Here is a 22,277-nt window from a genome sequence, read left to right as displayed (position 1 = left end):
ATTAGTTACCAAAGTTATTTTTTAATTAGACAGTCCTTTATTATCCGTAGAAGTTTTACTCGGTTTGCCATCATTCTGAAAACTCTAATAGGTTAGAAATACTATTTTGACCCTTTTATAAAAACATTTAACTCATGCTCTAATTACGTCCTTATTCGAAGGAAATGAAGTATTGTAATCGTGAAAAATGCCATGTATCATATTTTAACAGAAAATCCACTTTGACTGTTCCCGAATGCATTTTGACAATTTTTTGTATGACATCAGCACGTACGGGTAGAATAAAAGACTCTTTTTTTCCGAAAACGGATTGTAAAATGGATTCAAAAGGGACTTTTGTCGTGACCATTGTATGTTCTTACGTATGTACGTATCCATGTATGTAACTCTCATAATTCAAAAAAAATTAGCCGCGAAATGTTGAAAGTTTGCATATGGGATTGGTATAACATCTAATTGTGCACCTCTATTTTTTATTGCAGTCGGCAATACCAAAGGTACAGGGTTTTTTAGCAAATCTGTTACAAACTTTCAGGAGAGATTGAGTCACCTAGATGACGGAAAATCACATAGCAGCGTATGTGAAATTCTTTTCTGGTGCGCTATTGACGACACAAAACACAATTAGCAAAAACACAATATTAGCAATAGAAACACAATATTAGTCATTACAGCTTTGATGTGCATCCATCTGAATGCAACGTAACTGCAACATTGGATTGGCAATGCAGTTATATTTTTAGCATTTCGAATGATAAAAGTGGTTAGCATTTCAAATTATTGTGAACATAGGTTCAAACTATATCTTGTTGTCCTCTCATTCTACAGACGCTTTAAATTGTCCAACACGCATTGCATGTCAGTAGCTTTTATGAACCTATATTCAATAGGAAAATTCTTTTTGTTGTTAAATGAAGGACTTCTTACCGCGAACATGAACGTATCAACTTCTTCCCTAATATCCTGCTCGCTAAGAATATTGTCCTTAATATGGAGGTCCAACAAAAGATCCAGGAAAGCTTTTCGTTTCTTTGTCTCGACATCATCTGCGTGATTCTCGCCTTCCTCTTCCTCTTTCTTTCTCTTGAGTAGCTCTTTCTTTCGCTCTCTGATAACCTGAAGTAATGAAATAAAAAGGACCATGAAATAAAGTTCTTTTCGGGAGTACTTTTTACTGAAACTTGAACATTGTAAGATAAATAAAAACGAATGAAAGATAAATGGCCCAAACATTGAGCATTAAAAGCATTAAATGTTCGAACACAACATTAAGTGAACACTTTTCACGGCAAAAAGATTCTTTTATTAATGGAAGATCAATTCTGTTTCTTTTGAGTGTAATTTTGATTGTACGCATATTTTTATCTGTCTTTTATTTATCTTATATTATACAGATTTAATCCTGTACCAAAATAATAATCGCGATCGATCGCTCATTTGCTTCCATACGATTTTTTTTTTAAACTTGAGAACTGATTTGAGTTTTATCCCTTCCGAGTTGTGCTTTTCACAAATTGGTAAATTTTTCCTCTCACAACTCGTAAGGGAGTTTATAGTATATTCTTCTTGCCTCATATTATATTTATTAGTAATTTATTATCATATAACTTGTGAGAAACATTTAATTTATCTAACAGTAAATTTTATTTTTGAAATATTTTCTACTTCCTTTTCGTACGCGTTTGTGGTGCGACGGTAGCACACTCGGCGCGTATTCAAGCGACCCAGGTTCGAGCCAGGACGAGGGCATTGCCCATTTTTCACATTTCCAGCATCAAAAACCAAATGACTCTACAGTGGTGAGCGAAATAAAAGGTGGTGGAGAATAACTCGTCACTACTAGGATCCTCCCCATCACAGTCGTCATTTAAAGAGGGGTATATTTTCCTTCCTTCCAGCATGCTTGCATGGTGTAACGGTAGCACACTCGGGGCATATTCAAGAGGTCCAGATTCGAGTCCCGGCAAGAGCATTGCCCACGTTTCATGTCACCACCTGTTCAAAATAAGGTAATGACTGTACAGAATAAAAGAAGTCATAAAAGCAGTAACTCAACTTAAAGAGTTACCATTAAGAAAGTTCCGGCCAGAGTTAAATTCTTGTCAGAAGAATTTAAAGTTTTGAATTCCCCCCCCCTCACCGATTCTCTGACTTATGTCAGATGAAAAGATATTATATTGCTACGTTTTTTTCTGACACCAGTTGTTGCGTTTTTTCTCTTCCTTCACGTTCGTACGGGGTACGTAGATTTGGAGTGAATAACGGCGACACTTAATGAAGTATCGAACACACTTTATTTACCAATATTAATCAGGACATTGATTTTTTTTTTCAAAACATTTTAAAGTCGTCGAACATCTACTATAAACACGCTGACACGATCAGCGACGCAGCCTCCAGGTTATCAGGCTATCACGGTGGAGACAGCTTCACGGCAAAGCACTAGAAAACAGCTCTCGTATCTGCTTGGTCGTTCTCGGAACTCCACGTACTCTCCACGCTACAACTCGACGACACTCAGAGCGCAGCTCCCGACTCTTACCGGTTTAGCCCAGAATGTTCTCGAACTATATAAACCCTGCTGGTCCTCGGTCAGGGAGAGTATGCTTCATCGAGAGGGCGAGTCAGAGTGCCTCCTCGTCTGGAGTGCGAGTTAGTCTGTGTCGAGACACAGCCATGGCGGAAGAAACGAAATGTACAGGCGCAGCAAGATGGCTTCAACACAAAGCAGTTATAGGGTTGCCATAAAATGGCAAGGGAAGGCAGGGTTGCCACATTTGGCGAGAAATCGCCCATTTGTACGACTTTACGTTGGACTTTAAACGTAACGAATTGCGCTGTGTGAAAGAAGATATAACTGTGTTTGAAATGAAAAGCGGCATTCCTTCAGCTCACCAAGTAACAACGAAAACAGATGCCACCATCCCTCCGATGACAGAATTATTATCGGAGAAGATTCCATAAAAAAGAATAGCTTCAAATTTGGACTAATTGAATACCCTGAAAATAGCCCAAGAGAGGTATTAGTGGCTTCCTCATTAGTAGACCTTTCGAAAGATTTCTTCCCTGTGAGAGTGACGAATGTTAGCCACAGCCCGAGAAACATCCAAAAGGTTGAAGTGCTAAGCAGCATGCACTCCAGTTACTTGCGTTTACAAAGCCCCACTTGAAACTCCGACTGAGCCAACTAGTAAATTAATGGAAGAACTTCTGCAGAGCGCAAACTTAACCCTTGAACAAAGATGTGCGGCAGAGAAAATAATTAAAGAATTTGAAGATCTATTTTCTAGGACATCCAGAGATGTTGGCCGCACAAAACTGACGCAACATCGAATTGATACGGGGGATCACTCTCCGATAAAGCAGCATTCCATCCTCGTCGCCAAATGGGCGATTTCTTGCCAAATGTGGCAACCCTGCCTTCCCTTGCCATTTTATGGCAACCCTATAACTGCTTTGCGGGCAAGTCATCTTGCCGCGCCTATACATTTCGTAACAGTATATATCATTAATATATAGAATATATATGTTAATATATATTCTATATATGTTAATATATATTCTATATATTAATGATATTGTAGCGTGGAAAGTCTCGAGAGTACGTAGAATTCAGAGAACGACCGAACCGAGTCGGGAGCTGTACTCCGGTGCTTTGCTGTCTTCACCATTATAGCATTTTAGCCTGAAGGCTGTGTTGCTGATTGTTTCAGCGTGCTTGTCGTAGTTTTCGATTACTGTAAACGTGTTTTTGGAGCTGGACCTGAGTAACACTGGCTAATAAATTATTTTTACATGCTTCATCAAGTGTTCTCGTCAATCATTCCAAATCCGAGAATCCGTACAGAACGTTACAGTACTATAGATTCATAGAGAATTCCTAAAATAACTTGCCAGATGAAGAGGAAAAATTGAAAACTGTATTGAAGTAATTAACAGACCTTGCAGGCAAGATAAACTACTATAAATTACCTGAGGCGAACGAGCAGGTAAACCGAAATTTTCATTAACACGGGAAGAATATTGAAAAGTGCTAAAATATCTGTACCAACCTATAAAATATAAAGCAGTAATTTCTGTACAAATGCCCAATAAAGTTCGCTCACAACCTCATATTTACAGGTTTGCTCAAGAAGGAAGGTAAACAAGTTCAGAAACTTCCCGAAAAATCACTGCTAATGCTTTGAAAATGGACTCGAGAAACTTACAATACCTCCATGTTAGCAAAATATCGTCAAATGTCGCTAATTTGACGATTATGTATTTCGCTTATGTCCATTAAAAAGGTTTCACTTAAAAAATCCTCCACAAAGATATCCTTTCCCCTTAGGCAGATAGCCCTAGATTGCTTTGCCGTGATTAAACATTCAAGCTGAAATACAGAAAAGTTACGATTTGCCTTGGAAAGTGCAAAATAACAACGTGACTCTAAAATTTAGGTCCAAATTTGTTTGGATAATTTTTGTAGATATGGCACTTAAAAGGAGGATTATATTAAAAACAAAATTGCTTATGATACAAACTCTAGAGTTGGTTTAAGATTTTGCATTAATTTCATAAATTAGACAAATTCGAAGAACTTCGATAAATTCTAGTCAAGTAGGATATAAAACTTTAGTAGTATACAACGTTTTTCTGCGTTTATCAAGTCTCTTAATGCATTGGAAATATATGAACTGTGGTATTATGCATATTTTAATTCCATGTAATGTCGAAACATTGATCTTTGACTATTGTTCAGTAGTCTTTTATAATAGCAGCATTACAAAGCATTTAATCATTAACTCACATCCTAAAGCATATAATTAAAATTTATCTTGAAATTAATAAATTATGCAATAATAAATAAATAAATAATTGTCAAAGTTTTTACATAATTCAGTTTTTTCAAGTGATGACATTTTCATAGAAGAATGCAAATACTAATTAGTTATTAAAATGGAAACCATAAATCATATTTCTTCCCCTTAGAAATTCTTTTCATGACAGAATTAAAAATTTGAGTATTTTAGAAGTTTCGCAATTAAAACCCACTTAAAGGTTTAATTACAAATATAATCTGCCTTTGAGACCTAGACTTGCTTAAAAATTTCAAGCATTTATGCAATCAGTAAGTGCTTATTGCTGCTTCGAAAGATATAAGCTCTATTTCAAAAAAATCTTAACAATACCTTTTCCGGGTAGATGCGTTCTGAAACTATCGTCGTTAACCAAAGTGAGAAAGAATTCTTTGATTTCAATCTAGCTAAAATATCCACATGCATCAACTTTTTTATGTTAAATAAATTTCAAGTTTATTTTACATATAGAATGAACGTCTTGAACACGACTACTTCTGAATTCTCTTTTCTTTTTTTTAAAAAAAAGAAAAAAGCTCCACATTCATTTGGGTGCCGTAGCTCGTTTTAAAATTTTATTCGTACATCTGATCTTTGTCTTGAGCCCTTTGGCGAATAAAAGTTTTGATTTTTAATTTTATCCATTTTACCATCTCCAAACCATTTCTTTTTTTAGTCGACGAATATTTGAATACTAATTTATCTTGAAGCTTTAAGGTACGTGTCGCTTTTTACCATTTCATGCCTGCTGATTTTCAATTTTAATCTTAGATTCTGAAATAAGGTTGCCTTCTTTTATCAGCACTTAAAAGCAATCCAGTTCCATTTACAGGACTAGGGATATCAAAAGCGAATATTATTCGCATTCCTTAGTACTATTTCTAGGTAATAAAACCAAAAGTATTATTAATAAATTTACTTACTTTTAAATGTTTACAGTCAATCAATTCGTATAATATCGAGAACGGTAACCATGGATAATTCAAAAAAAAAAAAAAAAAAAAAAAGCTTAATTGGAGAACATTTAAAACAATATTGATATCAAAAGCTTTGATTATTCGGATTCCTTATTCTTCTTTCTTTGCTTGGAGAAGTAAACGACATATTGTAACGGTGAAAAATTTCGGGTATCATGTTTCAACGAAAATATCCATTTTGACCCCTCTTGCATCCATTTGAACGATATTTTTGCATGATATCTGTGTGTACGGACATAAAAAAGGACTCTTTTTATTAAAGCGAGTTCAAAAATATATCTAAAATGGATTTAGAAGAGATTTTTTTCGTAACATCTGTACGTACGTACGCATGTAGGTATGTGTCTCCCATAACTCAAAAAGAGTAGCCTCAGAACGTTGAAAGTTTTTATATAAGACTGCTATAACATGCAGTTGTGTACCTCCCTTTTTGGCACCAACTGACCGCACCAAAAGTATATATATATATATATATTTATACATACACCTAGTCTTTTACCCAGGTCGGTGAGCTCGGTTTTTTTATGCCTATTTGTTGGTAAAATGCGCATTTGTTTGCTTAAAAATGACTGAATTATGTTGTTCTTATGTTCCGGTATGCCTTTAGTTAACCTGCATGCAATAATTGTAGAATTGTCAAGAATTTAGAAGTTGTTTATGTTCTACTAAGCTTAATAAAGCCGCCATTTGTTTATATTTAAAACTCTTAGGAGAAGGGTGAATTAAGTCAGTTTATGCATCTTCTGTGTCTGTTTGGCGAATGAGACCAAAAGTAAACTTTTAGTTTTGTGCACTGAAAAAGCTGCCTTCTTTCCCGCTGGCCGAATTGCTTGGCTTTGCGTAGAAACTCTAATTTTAATTGTAAAAATTGTTTTTTTTAACTGTTTTAACTGCATCTGATGTTTTATGTCTTTCTGTAATTTACAATTGGTAATACAGATGTTTTAAATTTTTGTATTTTTGTTTTGACGGGAAGTAAGAACTGAATTAATTGAATGAGAATTATATTTCTTATGAAATTCGAGGAAATACGTTTAAATGAAATACAGTAAAATATGTGTATAATTTAACAGGCCGTACAAGGAGGTCGTATGGTGTCCAAATTAACCAAGGCTGATTCATCAAGGCAAAAATCTTGAAGAACACCTACGGTTAATTCAAGAACACGGTTAATCTTAGTACAGTTAAAATACACAGGAAAGATGAATAACCTAAATTATAATTAAAAGAAAGTGCTATTAACAGTTTAGCTACATTTTCATGCAGTTATGTCTGGGGAATACGTTACGTAAAATAAAAATTTAATCAGTATTCAAAAGAAAACGAACATGCTGTAAATGAGGGAAGAATAAACAAAATTAGAAATGAAAATAAAAATAAAAACTAGATTATGAAAAGCAGTTTTTTTATACACTGATGATGTATGATAGTAATTGTTTCATTGCTATGCAATTAACAAAGTTCACCGTTTTCATAAACAGGACGTTGTTTATCCGTCTTGATCGGGAATCGACCGTATTTCAATAATCAAGAAAAATACCGCATGTTTTAAAGCTATTAAATAAGTTTAATGTATGTACATCAGCCTTAAGTGCTGGAAAAATATGTGGCGTAAAATCATGAATAGAAAGTTACCTGTCATATAATAGTCTATTATTTTTAGCTTAAACGCCGAGTCACTGTTTTTATTTTGTTCTAAATAGGTAGACTAACATGTGGTGATATTATGTCAAACCCTGTTTTATAGAAGATGTTTTTGTGTTACAGTGTGTAATGTAACTTGCAATTAGTTGCTTTCTTCCATATTTACATCTGTCTATGCGACTGAGGATAAAGTTTTTCCTGAGTGTAGAATGCAATACAGTTTTATTTAATAAACAATATTTTTATCTTTTATCTTTATTAGTCTTTTATCTTTTTTATCTTATATTTTTTATCTTTGAGCCAGTTTCCATTAGAAAGTCCTCCACGAAGGCATCTCTCTCCGTAGGCAGATAGTCCTCGAGGCTTTGCAGTAATTAAATAACCTAACCTAACCTTTTTTTTATCTTTTATTATCTTTATCTTTTTAATCTTTTTTTCCTTATTTTTTATCTGTTTTGAAAATAATTGTTTTACATTTGCAATACAGCAATTGAATTTAACCAAAATAAAAACAACTAACCATCTGGATTTCTCAAATATTCGTTCAGAATGCATTTGAATGATGGTATTATCATTAGAGTTTGTAAACCATGCCCATATACTAATGAGAGTAATGTTTCTCACCAGTGGTAGCGGTTTTAGATGAATGGATTAACAGTTTTCTTTATTACAATAGCAAGTACATTTCTTATTCTCATTTCTTCCCACTGAATTATTTAATCCAGGCTATTCGGTCAGTAGCAGGCTATTCGATTACAGAACCTTTTCGCTAACTACTGTATTAACTGCCTGCTGTCTTCGAATTGCTTATATGGAGCGAATATTAGAGGGGGAAAATATTTAAGTGTTGTTCAACAGATCAGTAAGGGAAACCATCTCATTCCATTAGTTTGCAGACATTACAATTTTTCAGAGGCGAGAAGAGGGAAAACTCACGAGCCTGCCTTAAGATTCAGACAACGGATCTTCCATTGCTAACTTAAAGTGTCAACCACTTACACCATGTGGCGCTGAGGGGAATGTGATAATTCTTTGTAAGTTAACACAAATGATATTAATTTATAACGTTTTCAAGACTACAAACTAAACTGCTGTAACACAAAAAAAAAGTTAGTTGAAAATGTTGTATAGTGGTTACGATTTTTTGAAGTAGGAGACGTGAAAAATGTGCAGTGCTCTCTCCAGGACTCGAACCTGGAACTCTCGAATACGAGCTAAGTATACTACCTTTATACTACGAAGGCATGCTGGAAGGGGGGAGAAAATATCTTATTCCCCTTCTAAGGGCGATTGGGAATTAGGGAACTTAATCGCCAAATTTTGGTGGGGATGAATTATCTTCCAAAACCCTTTAGTTCAGGCGCCACTGTAGAGTCATTAAGTTCTTTTGAAGCAGAAGACGTGAAAAATGTGCAATGCGTTTGCAATTACATAATCTAAGTTCGTCTGTCACTTTTCTTCCCAAGACATATTTTATGAAATTTATTACTAATTACCCTGTAGAGACACTAGGCTATTTCGAAGCAGGAGACATGAAAAATGAGCAATGCCTTCGCAGGGACTCGAACCACGGAACTTTCAAATACGCGTCGAGTGTGCTGACCATTATACACCGCGAAGGCATGCTAAGGAGGTGGGAGATATACCTTATATACTTCCCTCTTTTAAAGAGCGACTGGGGATTAGGGTTTATAGACGCCAAATCCTGTTGATGACGAATTAGTGTCCACCTCCTTTTAGTTCGGGTGCCACTGTAACTTCATTAGGTGTTTTTGAAGCAGTAGATGTGAAAAGTGGGCAATGCCCTCACCGGGAATCGAACCTAGACCTTTCGAATACGCGTCGAGTGTGCTGCCGTCACTGGAAGGGAGAAGAAATAGCTCATAATGTATATAATATTTTTTGTATATAAATTAGAAATTTATGATTTTAAACTTACGGGAAGAAGACGAAAACTTTTTACATATCATTTATAAAAGAAAGCTATTCAGTACAATTCATTATTTTAAATTAATGAAAACTATCATTTTAAAATTACTAGATATTTAACTCTCGATTATTTATTTTATTTATTAATCCGGAATTCATATTTTGATAATAAATAATTATACTTTTTGTATTTTATTTATACATATCTTTTATCATGTATTTATCTTCAAGGTCATTCTTATTTTTCTGCATACCGTCTGATAATCTTACTGTTTTCTTCGTGTTTTTAAAAGTTTTAAAACTAAATTCGCTTCTGTCTTCCTTTAAGCTTAATTTAACGAATGTGCTGAAAGCAGTCAACCAGTCGATTGCAGATGACTATCAATACCAGCTTTCAGTTTTTTATTTATCTGCAGGAAAATATTATTTCGCTGACAGAGAGTCAATGAAATCTTTCTCCAATATGTGCGATTATCTGGCAGCAATGCAGTAAATAGGAATCGGGGTAAAGTAGACAGCAAATAATAGCTTGGCTGAAAGCAATTTCGATGCTGACTAAAAGTACAAAGAAGAAGAAATGAGGAAATGATATATAATGCTGCCACTTGAAAATGAAATATCTAAAGTACAGCTTCCCCTTTAAGAATTTCCACAGCTTCAAGTGTAGTATGTAAACTGAAGGCAAACTGCGCGTACAGAAATCACTTTGCTTTTTATTTTTTTCCAAAAGATTGAACTAATTTCGAAAATAAGTTTCAAAACACAAAATAGATACACAGTGGTGGGAAAAAGTATTTAAAGAATACTAATTTAAGCAAAATTTTATTGAAAATGGTGTTAATTAAATCCTTCAAATTTTATATTACTTCAAATTTTAAAGGCGCGAATTTTTAATAATTTGTGTGGTATCTTTTCCTTATTAAATATTATGTTCCTCTCACGTAAACAGCATAAAATTAAATTCAACAGCAGTATCACGAAATATTTGAAAACAGCAAATCTTTAGAATTCCGATAAACAGTCTCGCGCGCTGGAGATAAAAATTTAATTTTCCGTACAGTGTTGCCATTGCTCGCTTTGAAATCGTTGAATTTGTTAATAAAAAATTCATTAACGTTTTACAAGCTGTAATACTTAATGGCAACAGTTTGAAAAGTGAATCACCGCAGAAAGTGAATCGAGACAAAATGCCAAAACGAAATTAATAGCTCTTCTGGGCTAATGCCCTTTAGTTAATAATAATTAGAAAATTAGAAAGTAATATAATTAGAAATTAAAATAAATAATAATTAGAAATAATAATAATTAGAAAATAATTATTTTATTTTCTTATTATTATTAATTAGAAAATTAAAATAAATCAATACAATATAAAGAAAATAATGCTTCCAGAATTTAGAATTAAAATGTTTAATGGAATGTTACGTTACTGTTGGAATACAGAAGGCCCTAACGATATAGTTCTGAATTCCGAATATATTTCAAGATTCTTGGAATTCGAGAGCATTCGAATGTACTATCTCTCGAATAACGGAGGATTCGAGTATGTAGTGTAATTTAATATATGAAATTCATCAGCAACAAGTGAGGAACTGGCCGTCACAGATTTGCAGCGTGAATTTCTATGCACTAGTCATTTATAACGCACGCAAAGGTTGTGCGCTACTTTGAATATTAACGAAGTATTCCTCACAGATCTGAATATTAATGAGTTATTGTGATATAACTTGAATATTAATGAATAAAATACATGAAACCATTTGAATTAGAATCAGTTCCAATCAAAGACTGAAATTCTGTCAATTAATTTTATTCATATTTAGTCTTTCTTTCAAAACTTTATGTATACTTTTTTTTTGCTTCTGCATTACTTGTTATTGTCTCAGTGTTTCAGGAGTCACTTTCTATATTCATGCACGTTTGTGAGTTATTATAAAGCTTTTATTTCTTTTTCTTTGTTCTTCTGAACTCAGCTTCGCTAACGTTAATGCTATCGATGAAATGGTTCACATAAACAATTAAATGCATTAAAATGTTTTATTCATTGCATTCAAAGTTTTATAAACTTATGAGAATAAAGAAATTTACTTTCATGTTACGCAGATATAAATGAAAATATAAAAATTTTGCATATTAGCAACTTTATTACATAACTTGCTTTTGCACATTTTTGGCTAATTTATGCTATAGCTACTTTATGTCGAATGCAGTTTAATGTAGATTAGTAACATTCATTTACTACGAATCTGAATATATTTCAAATAAAAATTTCAGTTTGTTTTCCCGTATAAAGCTGTTAATGTTTTCATTTCAATTAAATTCAATTTCAGTTCATTTTTGTTGGTTCAGAAAGCACGTTTTCGCTAATCCGTACAACATCAGGTAATACATTTGTCTTCGATGTTACAAATGTAAAATATATTAAACATACGAAATATAAATCATGTAAAATGTAACACATGTAATAAAAACATATTGAAGAACTAAATGCTAAAGTGTGGACTAATAAGCAGCAGGAATTGTCTTTCATGTCTTCATGTTAAAATTTATAACAATATCGGTTGCAGACAAAAACATCGTGGTAAAGCATCGCAGATGAAAATGCAGCAAAATAAAGCAATGGGAAAAATATCGTCATGCTAAACATCGTGGGATTAAGAAAGTAAAGAGCTCTAAAATTCGAAGCATTCGATTAAAGCAAGCAGTTGTAAAACATCGTGGTCGAAAATAAAGCGGAGGAAAAACATCGTCGCGCAAAATACCGTGTTAAAAAATCTGATGTGCACACCATATGACTTCTTTGTACGGCCTATTAAATTATGCATATTTTTGCTGCATTTCATTTAAATTTATTTCCCCGAATTTCATTAGAGGTATATTTCTCATTCAATCGATTCAGTTTTTACTTCGCGGCAAGGGAAAAAACACATCAAGGAAAAAAACACATAAAATCTCAAAACATCTTCATTAAAAATTGTAAAGTACAGAAAAAACTAAAACATCATAAAGAGTTAAAAGCAGTTAAAAAACCGTTTTTGTAATTAAAATTAGGTAGAAAGACAGATTTTTTTTGGTGCACATAACTTTTGCCCCACTGGGCAAAAAGTCACTGAAATTGGTGCAGAAACTGACTTAAGTTTGAAATGTAAACAAATATTTGTTAGGCTTACTGCAACTTAAACAACTTTTAAATTGCTGATAATTCTACAACTTTTGTATGCAAAATAAAACCATAAAAACCTAAACAAGAACACAAGAACAGTATAATCCAATCACTTTTAAAGCAAAAAAATGTAAATTTAGCACACTGCGGGGGGGGGGAGGTAACTTCTATATCTCTCGTTCTACGGTGCCGATTGACGAAATTCAAATTGTGTTTTTCATATCTCGAAAGCATGACTTAGGATATGTATTAGATTTATATATAGCATTGTTTTAATATAGGTATTTTGACACAAAATCGGAATTTTTCTGAAATGACATGCCAATGTTTTTCCATATTTCGATTCTACGATTCAAATTATGTCAAACTGAAAAGTTTTGTAAAAAATCGCACGAGTATGTTTTTAAAAATTAGCTCTCAAAATTTTAGCTCCTTATTATTAATTGAATTTGATGTATATTAATAAATATCTCTTTTTTTAATTAAACTCACTTGATTCCTTCTTCCAGATTTCGAAATTTAGGCTTAATCCAAATATAATTCGCACATTTTTTATTCTTTATTTCATAAATTTGCATTTAAAAATATTTTTATAAATTTTTTGAAAACATTTTTGTATTATAACGTGTAAAGTTTTTAACATTATCTTAAAATAGATGCATTTCTAAGCATAACTGGAAAATTTAAGAGTTTTTAATTCAAAATGTCCTAAGATATACGTGAATTTACATTTTGGCGCGTTTTGAAATTTGTCGTATTTAATATAAGCGACAATAACGAAAATGTGGTTTACGCATTTTGTTAAAATTGTTTGAAAGAATGAACGATGGACCATTTTTTCTTCTCTTGCATCAATGAAAAGAAGGAAAATAAGTAGGTTACTATAAATTAAAAATTTCGGCAAGTGAATTATTCTTGCCGCCAACTAAAAACAATGCGCCAAGATAAATTTTTAAATTCTCCATAAATTTTTCAGAAAAAATTACAAAATTTAATAACCAGGCATAATTTGAGTCGTAGAGTCGAAATATGGAAAAATATTCTGTAATTTATTTCAGAAAAAGTTCCATTTTGTGTCAAAATACCTGTGGTAGTATAATGCTATATACATATCTAATATATATCCTAAGTCGTGGTTTTGAGACATGAAAAACGCAATTTGAATTTCGTGAATCAGCCCATGTTAGAATGGGAGATACAGAACTGTTCTTTTTTGTTTGTTTGTTTGTTTGTTTTTCCCTTTTTTCGCAGTGTACATACGTAGAAACGTCAAGAAAATATCTCTTCCGAATCCAATTTAAATCAAGCCCTTTAAAAAGAGAAGTGTAAAAGGTATTTCTCCCGCTTTTTTAGCGTGACTTCGTGGTGTGGTGGTCCGCATGCTGGGCCGGTATTCCAGAGGTCCGTGGTTCGATTCCCGGCTAAGGCGTTTGCTCGTTTTTCAATTTGCCTGCTTCCAAAAAATATCCTAATACCTCTAGAAACTAATAAATATTTTCTGAAAAAGCAAGAAGGAAACTTAAGCATTCAAATACTGGAAATTAGTAAAATTAATGCTACATGTAGCATTTAATAAAATTTAAAATTTAAGTTTCTTATTTAAAATAAAATTATTAAAAAAATATGAAAAAAATTATAAATTTAAGTCTTTTTCAAATCTTTTTAATACTCTATTTTTTCATGATAATCTGCTAATATTTCTATATAAAAGAAGATAATTAAATAATGATTTTTCATAAGTTCAAAATTCCATTAAACCGCAATTCACAGCATTAAATTTTTCCTATTTTAATGCATAGGATTCTTTCTCGTTTTTTCAGTAAAAGTTTATTATTTAACAAAAATACATGAACTATGGAGATAAAAATATTAGTATTTTACTGTGGTCACAAATCATTACGCGAAAATTCACTTAAAATTTTTTTCAGTCGAAAACTACATGCTTTTGAAGTTTATCATCATGTGATGATTTGTAGGTACTTTATTTATTACTACGATATTTTGTATAACTATTTTAAACCTGCGAAGTTTTTGCATTGTTTTATTTTCTCCGACGATGGTTTATACCAGGATGTTTTCACCCTCTATGATTTTAACGACCACATGGGCCATCCCCGCTTTGTTTTATTCGCGATGTTTTCAGCAGACACCTTTTATTTTTCAGCGGCGGAAGTGAAAATGACAATAAAGGAACATATGTCTTCGTGAAAACACGAAAGAAAATTCTTCAACAATTCAATTAAATAATAAAAAATAAAGATTTTACAGAAGGGAATTGACCAAAAATCGAACGAAAGGCAAACAAGAAAAATTTCTTTTAACTTTACAGAAATTCGATATTTATTGTGGATGTTAGGCTGGACTCAAAAGATAGTTAATGAGATCTGTTAAACATTATAAACATTTTCAGCAGGATTGTTCCCAGTTTTGAATGTATTACATTGTGCTACGTTACGTCATGTTTCATTCAAAAGGCTTGGTAAATATTGCCTTGGAAACAGGTTTTTACCTCTACGTGGTCTATCAAATAACCATTTCCCAATATAATGTTGATCGGTTTGGCATAAGATCATTGTTTTATATTCCAAATCATTAGTATTTTCTTAAGAAACTGAGAGATTTAAATGCAACAAACGTACCTCTTAAAAACGTATATATTTCTGTTTTCTAATAACATACCTCACTTATATCATTTATGATACCGATATAACTTACTATGTACACTTTGAAAAAAAAAAGCGAGGTCAGTTCTATACCTCCCGTTCTACTGGGCGGATTGACGAAATTCAAATTGCGTTCTTCATGTCTCGGAAGCGCGATTTAGGATATATGTTAGGTTTATATATAGCATTGTTCTAATATATGCCAATTTTTTTCCATATTACGATTCTACTACTTTAATTATGCCTAAGTATTAAAATTTTATAAATGTGGTGAGAAAGTTATTTAAATTCAAAAATTTATCTTGGCGCATTTTTTTCAGTTTGGACCAAGAACAATTCATTTGGCGAAATTCTTAATACATGACAACCTATTTTCCTTTCCCTTTTTACATTGTGTACAAGGGGGAGGGGGAAGTCGCATCGTGTTTACTTTCAAATAATTTTGATAAAGTGCCTAAACCACATTTGATGTTTTATCGCTTTCAACAAATATGCGAAATTTTAAAACGCGCCAATATATAAATTCACGTATATCTTAAGTAATTTGAATAAAATAGTTTTAAAAATAAATCATAAAAAATGGCGAATTTTATATGGAATGAACTTAAATTTCGAAATGCGAAAAGAAGAATCAAATAAGTTTAATGAAAAAAGGGAGATTAATGTACCAAATTCAATTAACATTGAGGAATTTTTGTGAGCTAATTTTTTAAAAACTACTCGTGCCATTTATACGAAACTTGCCAGTTTGGCGTAATTTGAGTCAGAATCGAAATACGGAAAACAATTATCATGCTATTTCAGAAAATGTCCGGTTAATACCTAAATTAAAATACCCTAAATTAGAATAATGCTATATATAAATCTAATACATATCCTAAATCGCGCTTTTGAATCAAGAAAAACGCAAGTTGAATTTCGTTAATCGGCCCAGTAGAACAGGAGATATAGAACTGTCCCGCCTTTTTTTTGCTCAGTGTACCTACCTGATGCACAATTTTGATGAATATGTTATCTGTTATTTTAATTAATGAGATTTATTTCTCATGCTATATATAATGTGCCTTTGCACACAACAAGCGTTTTTTCTTATTAAAATTTTCTGTTAATAATTTATTAATTATGGCGTGCTTTCAAAGAAACTTCTTCAAGGTCCTTATTGTTTCCACTTTGCGTCTTGGCAAAATTGACGTATTGCCACTTGAAAGAAGCATGTGCTAAAAATCTCGTGGAAAACCAATTTAGCAAAATAAATGCTCAGTTACGTCTAGGATAATTAAGTTTTTCTTTAGACAATACCTGCCTAAATCTGAACGTGGAAATTTCTAATTAGATGCCTTCATAATAATATTTTCTGTCATTGGCTTTCTCATTAATGGGCCTTATTTTATTGTCAGAGAAACAAATCAATGCAAAATTTAAAATTAGACAAAAAATAAGATTTACGAAAAAAAAATAACCTGAGATTGACATATTAAAACTAGAGCAGAGCCATTAATTAATTTTAAAAAGGCTACATTTATAGTTCGCCGAGTTAATTATTATTTTATCTGCCCCAAATCTATGTTAAACTATGGCAACATTTTATGTTTACTTTTTGACAGAAAAATTCTTTAAACTAATAAACCTATCATAATTGCTTAGCTTCAGATTTTATCAAGTTTTAACTAACTTTTGCATAGTGAGATCAGATTACAAGTTCTTTTTAAAGTTATGATCCTTATATTTTAAAATATTTTTAAGCTTTTCGAGTTGTTAGACTATAATATGGAGTTTTTCTGTTTGCATTCTACTCATTTTTTATTTATTATTCGTTTTATTCGAACTGTTCGTGAAATATTATAATAGAACTTTTTGCTGAATTTGAAGAGTTCTGACAGCTTAAGCTCGTAAATGGTTTTCCTTTTGTTTAAACCCCAGAAGATAAAGCAGGCAGAAAAATTTCATTTATTCCTATTACAGTGTTGATTAGGGTAAACAACAATTCATAACATCACTTCACCAGAGCTTCAGATAATATTTCAAGCATCTGTAAACATAAGAAAATAGTTTCATTTCCCTGCACATTGCTTCTTCGGATGATTGAAAAATATTACGACGATTTATAAGAAAGTTCTAAGTGAAATAGTCGATATCCTTGTGACTAGAAAGGAAAAGAAAGTCGAGCTTCATGCTGAATTCTTGATGTTTCGCCGGTAGTATTTCCTGTATAAGAGAAGTACTAGAACGTTTGCTGTGAGAGAAAATGTATAAATATTTTATTCAAAGGAACGCATGAATATTCTCTGCGGCCTGAAGGGAGGCAAAACACTTGAAAATTCTTTGTAGCTAATATAGTACCAGACGCAGAAGAGAATATTCCAAACGCAGCTGTTATTTACGATTTTTAATCATTTATATAAGATACTTCGCTGTATCTAATTTTATATTAATAATGTTTCGCATATTGGGTAATTTAATTTTCTTTCATTTTTGTACAGACGAAAGGAAGTTCAGCCTAACTGCATACAGTATAAAAATGGTAAACTACAATTAATTTCTGTTAATAAAATTATTATTTAAGTTGCAATTTCCTTCTTCAACAAAGGTGCGAGTACTCTCAATTGAATAAGCAATCACAACAATAATTTTGGAAATTAAACAATTGTATTCAATTTACGTGTTTCAAAACCCTCTTCTTGGTAATAGGTCGTAGGTAATTGCTATCTAGTAAAAAACGTATGTTATCTTTCTGTTTTCTTATAACATAGTTCACATACATAGTATTATCTGTAATGCATCAATATTTATCTATGTTTAACTTATTTCTATTTATTTATTTATATTATTAAATTTATATTGTTATTTATCTACATTAATATTATCTCTCTATCATGTATCAATATTATCTATTATTAGTGTTTTTTTAAATGACACTTGATTGCGTTTGGAAGGATATTTTAATATATAAAGATTTATCTAGAATTATCAAAATTGTACTTTTATAAAAAGCAAATGTGGAAAATTTACGTAAACTTTTACCAAAAATATGCATACACGTACAGTAAAAAATGGGAAATTTATGCAAAATTAAACTAAAAATATCCGTTCATATCAAGTAAAAGAATTAGGGAAATTTACATTTATGCGATAAATATACGTTATAAGGTATTTTCCCGCCTTCTTAACGTGCCTTCGTGGTGTGGTGGTCTGCACGCTGGGCGCATGTTTCAGAGGTCCGTGGTTCAATTCCCGGCGAAGGCGTTGCTCATTTTTCATCTTTCTTATTTCCAAATAACATAATGTCTCTACAATGGCGCCCGAACTAAAAGGGTGGTGGATGATGATATCACACCCAGGATTTGGCAATAAGTCCCATAAAAACCCCAGTCGCCCTTTAAAAGGAGAAGTATATAAGGTTTTTCTCCAGCTTTCTTAGCTTGCCTTCGTGGTGTGGTGGTCTGCATGCTGGGCGCGTATTCCAGAGGTCTGTGTTCTATTCCTGCCAAAGGCATTGCTCATTTTACATCTTTCCTGCTTCCGAATAACTTAATGTCTCTACAACATAAATATTTAGCAGAAATATATTTAAATCCTGGAACTAGGTAAAAATCATGCTTAGTTATCTATGAAACTTACACGAATAATAGTGTGAAAATACTTAACTTTTATGTGTAATTTAGGCATATTATAATATATACGTATAAGTAAATATCTATCGATTTTTTTCTGGACACATCGTATGATATTTCTACGTTTAGTTTGTGCATTTTTTATATAAAGGGTCATTAGTAAATTGCACGTACTTAGAATTTATGAACGTCGCTTAGAATTTATGAATGCATATACTACTTGGATTTGAAGGAGGAAAATGGAAGATATATACTAATATGTAATTATAATTTGAAATTAAAATAAAGCCAGGCCTTTATCAAAGGAAAATTTGTTTGTTTTCCAACTTACTGTAATAACGAAGTCAGCCTTTTCAAAAGGACTGTAGTTTCAATAATATTTTGATACCTCAAGAACTTAATCTTATTGGATTCAAAAAAGAAATACAGAGATGATAAATCTTGCAATATGAAAAATTGAGAGTATCTCAGATGGATTCGGCCTTGAAACTAATAAACATAATTCTTACTGTCGCCAGCTAATAAAATTAAACCATTATTGTGTAACAAAATTCAAGTTAATGCAACTAAAGAATTCCAATTCTGAAAGTTCTGATGAATGTTGGTATATTTCATTTTTGACTGTATAAGTTAAATAAATATTGATGTACTAAGAAGCCAATTGCTACTTCAGAATGAAGATTATCCCTCGAAAAAGTCACATGAATCTAAGTATATAAATTATTCATATTGGTAAGCTGTTATAAAACTCTATAGTTAACATTGCTTTTTTATATGCATAAAGACCATACATAAGTTTTAAAATTATAACGGAAATAACAAAAAGAATGAAAATGAATTTTTGAAAGTCAGCAAATTTGGCAGAACTCATTTACTACAAATATTTATTGAACTTTCGTGATGGCTTATATCAGAATATCACGAATTCAGTATTGCATTGCCTTCAAGCAATAGTTAGGGTTGTAAAAGTTAGCAATTTCGTCTTTAAAATAAATTTAGTAAATCATACTTACAGATGAAGTGAATTGAAGCATAGTTTCCACGCTTTTCTTGTAATTGCGGCCATCCTCGGTGAGGTAGTATGTGAAGTCCGACCATACCCATGGTTTCATGACTCGGTCAGAAAACTGTTCTGATGCTCTGCAAAAATTTAAAACTAAAATGTAGAGCCATAATATTGTTGTAAAAATGTAAGTGATGAAGGAATTTTATAGTTTGGTTTTACAACATCAGATGAATGAATTTCATAATTTGGCTTCTGAACTACATTTAAGAAGATGGCTTACATTCATACGATCAGCATTGCATTTTAATGGATATGGCACAGAATCAACACAGCCTAAAATCAAGAATCGACAGAATCAGCACTGTGTAGAATCGAAAAAGCACAGAATCGAGTAGTCACAACATCATTACTGCGTAGAATTGACAAGGCATAGAATAAATACTGCGTAGAATCGAGAAGGCACATTATTAAATACTACGTAGATCGAGAAGTCACAGAATTGATAAAACCATAAGACACAAAATACAGATTGCATATAATCGTGAAGGCACAGAATCAACGCTGCTTAGAATTGGACAGTACAGAATCGATATCGCATAAGACGGACACCGCCACACTATCGATACCGGTATATGATACTGGTATTTGTCATCAACATGTATGATCGATAAAACAGAAGGATAAATTTTGATAATAAAGCAATAATGAGTAAAATGATTAATGCTCATTTATCACCTACTCAGTGTTGTAACAGCCATACGATTGGTATTCTATAAAATTGACCTCATACACTCAAAATGCCATAGAATCGACATAGTTTCTAAATGAATTGACAGAGACTCAAAACTGCAGAGAATCGCCACCGGTATTCAGTTGAGAGTGCGTAGATAAGATAAATAAGAATATACCAAGATATAGTGCTTAGATGAGAATATACCAAGAAAAGTTACACAACCAAGGGTAACATAAGACTGAGAACAGCAAGGGACTTGACACTTACGCTACACAAATTATTCTGAACAAAATTTTAAAATTCTTTTAGCTGCCATGTTGGTTCTACGTCGAAGACAAATCAGTTTAAGTGGGATTCATTTTGCGATGCCGACTTAGGCGTGCTTCTGTCTATATAAAATTACATCACAGCACATATAATTTGAGAAATGTCTAGTTATTCTTATAGTTGACTTATTTAATCTACGAGAAAATAAAGTTTCAACTTAAAAAAGAATAAAAACCTAATTTATTAGGAAGTAGATTTATTGCGGTTAGATTACTCCGTTTGTTAAATGATATACAGTTTTAATTTGAAATACAAAGATTAAGTCTTTTAGAATGGCAGCACTCTGAGAGCAGGCTATATGAAATGCAGCGTGGAAGGTGAAGACGTTATGTTTCGTACAAGGGAAGTACACTTATCCAGTGTAGATGATATATGTCCTGATGGTGTAATATAAAGACCCGAAGACGGGTGTTTTCGTGGGCAAGTTTTCAGGGAAAAACGATTAGAATTCTCATTATACACTGGGAAAACGACAAAAATACCTATGCAGACAGCTTGTTTGCCAGAATCTATCGAAAAAATAGATGAAATTAAAATCATAAACAAATATAAGGGCTTTTAGTCCATCCATCTCCAGTCATTTAAAACACTATTGACGAATTGCTTGATGCCTTGATAGTTGCTTTCTTTAAATTCTAAAAATACATTCTTTCGTACAAATAAAATGAAAAATGCACCAGTATAACTTTTCTTGCCTTTTTTGAACACAGGAAAAACAAGGAAAATAGATTTTAGATGCATGCGAAACAAAGTAATATAATAAATTTAAGCTAACAACCTTACATGTACAAATTTTCCTTTTGAAATAAAAACTTTTAGAAAATGTAACATGACCAACATTTTGTTTCAGAGTGATGTTTAGAAGAAATATGTCCTGGCTTACATGTATGATGATTAGGTTATTTTTCTTCTGCACTGACGTAAAGCTTGGCAAGTTCTTTGAAAATATCTAAAAAGATGCATTACATTTATGGGTTTTAAAATATTTTGCAAACAGACTATTGTGATAGCTAAGTGAATTCTATGTTTGGGCTCAATCGCACATGCACCCAACAACTAGAGCTAAAAGCCACGGATTTCAGGATAGCCCATCTCGGATTCTGCTTCTTCCTTGTTGCTTTCTAAGAATTTATTCCCGAAATTTTCCTGCTTACAAACGTCAAAGCACATTACCAGTTATTTGCTCTGCGAAATGAAGTGTAAGTAAAAGCAAATGATCTATTGAAAATCTACCGGTTTTGTTATAGGTTTCCATGATGTAGTCATACCACCCACATGCGTTTGCGCATAACGGTCAATATATCCATACAGTAGTTAAAAGTTTCCGAGTTCGAGTCCGAGAAAAGATTAAATTTTACTTATAAGTTACTAATCGAACAACGTAAT

At 32.2% G+C, this 22,277-nt stretch overlaps 1 protein-coding gene across 1 annotated transcript in view; it reads right to left on the bottom strand.

Annotated features, from left to right (window-relative positions):
- LOC118194682 (cytochrome P450 4c3-like) overlaps positions 1–22,277 on the bottom strand; it is a 105,501-nt gene that overhangs the window by 34,355 nt on the left and 48,869 nt on the right. Inside the window, exons 6-7 of the mRNA XM_035365855.2 lie at positions 19,839–19,965; positions 928–1,116 (exon numbers count right to left, since the gene is read on the bottom strand). Of these exons, the coding sequence (XP_035221746.1) occupies positions 928–1,116; positions 19,839–19,965 (316 nt within the window). The remainder of the gene's footprint in view (positions 1–927; positions 1,117–19,838; positions 19,966–22,277) is intronic.

This window comes from Stegodyphus dumicola, chromosome 8, assembly GCF_044657685.1.
Source record: "Stegodyphus dumicola isolate Sdum_Otavi_A_Nest chromosome 8, ASM4465768v1".
Taxonomy (NCBI): Eukaryota; Metazoa; Arthropoda; class Arachnida; order Araneae; family Eresidae; genus Stegodyphus; species Stegodyphus dumicola.
Note: the sequence above shows the minus strand (reverse complement) of the source record. Positions and strands in the feature narration are given on the sequence as shown.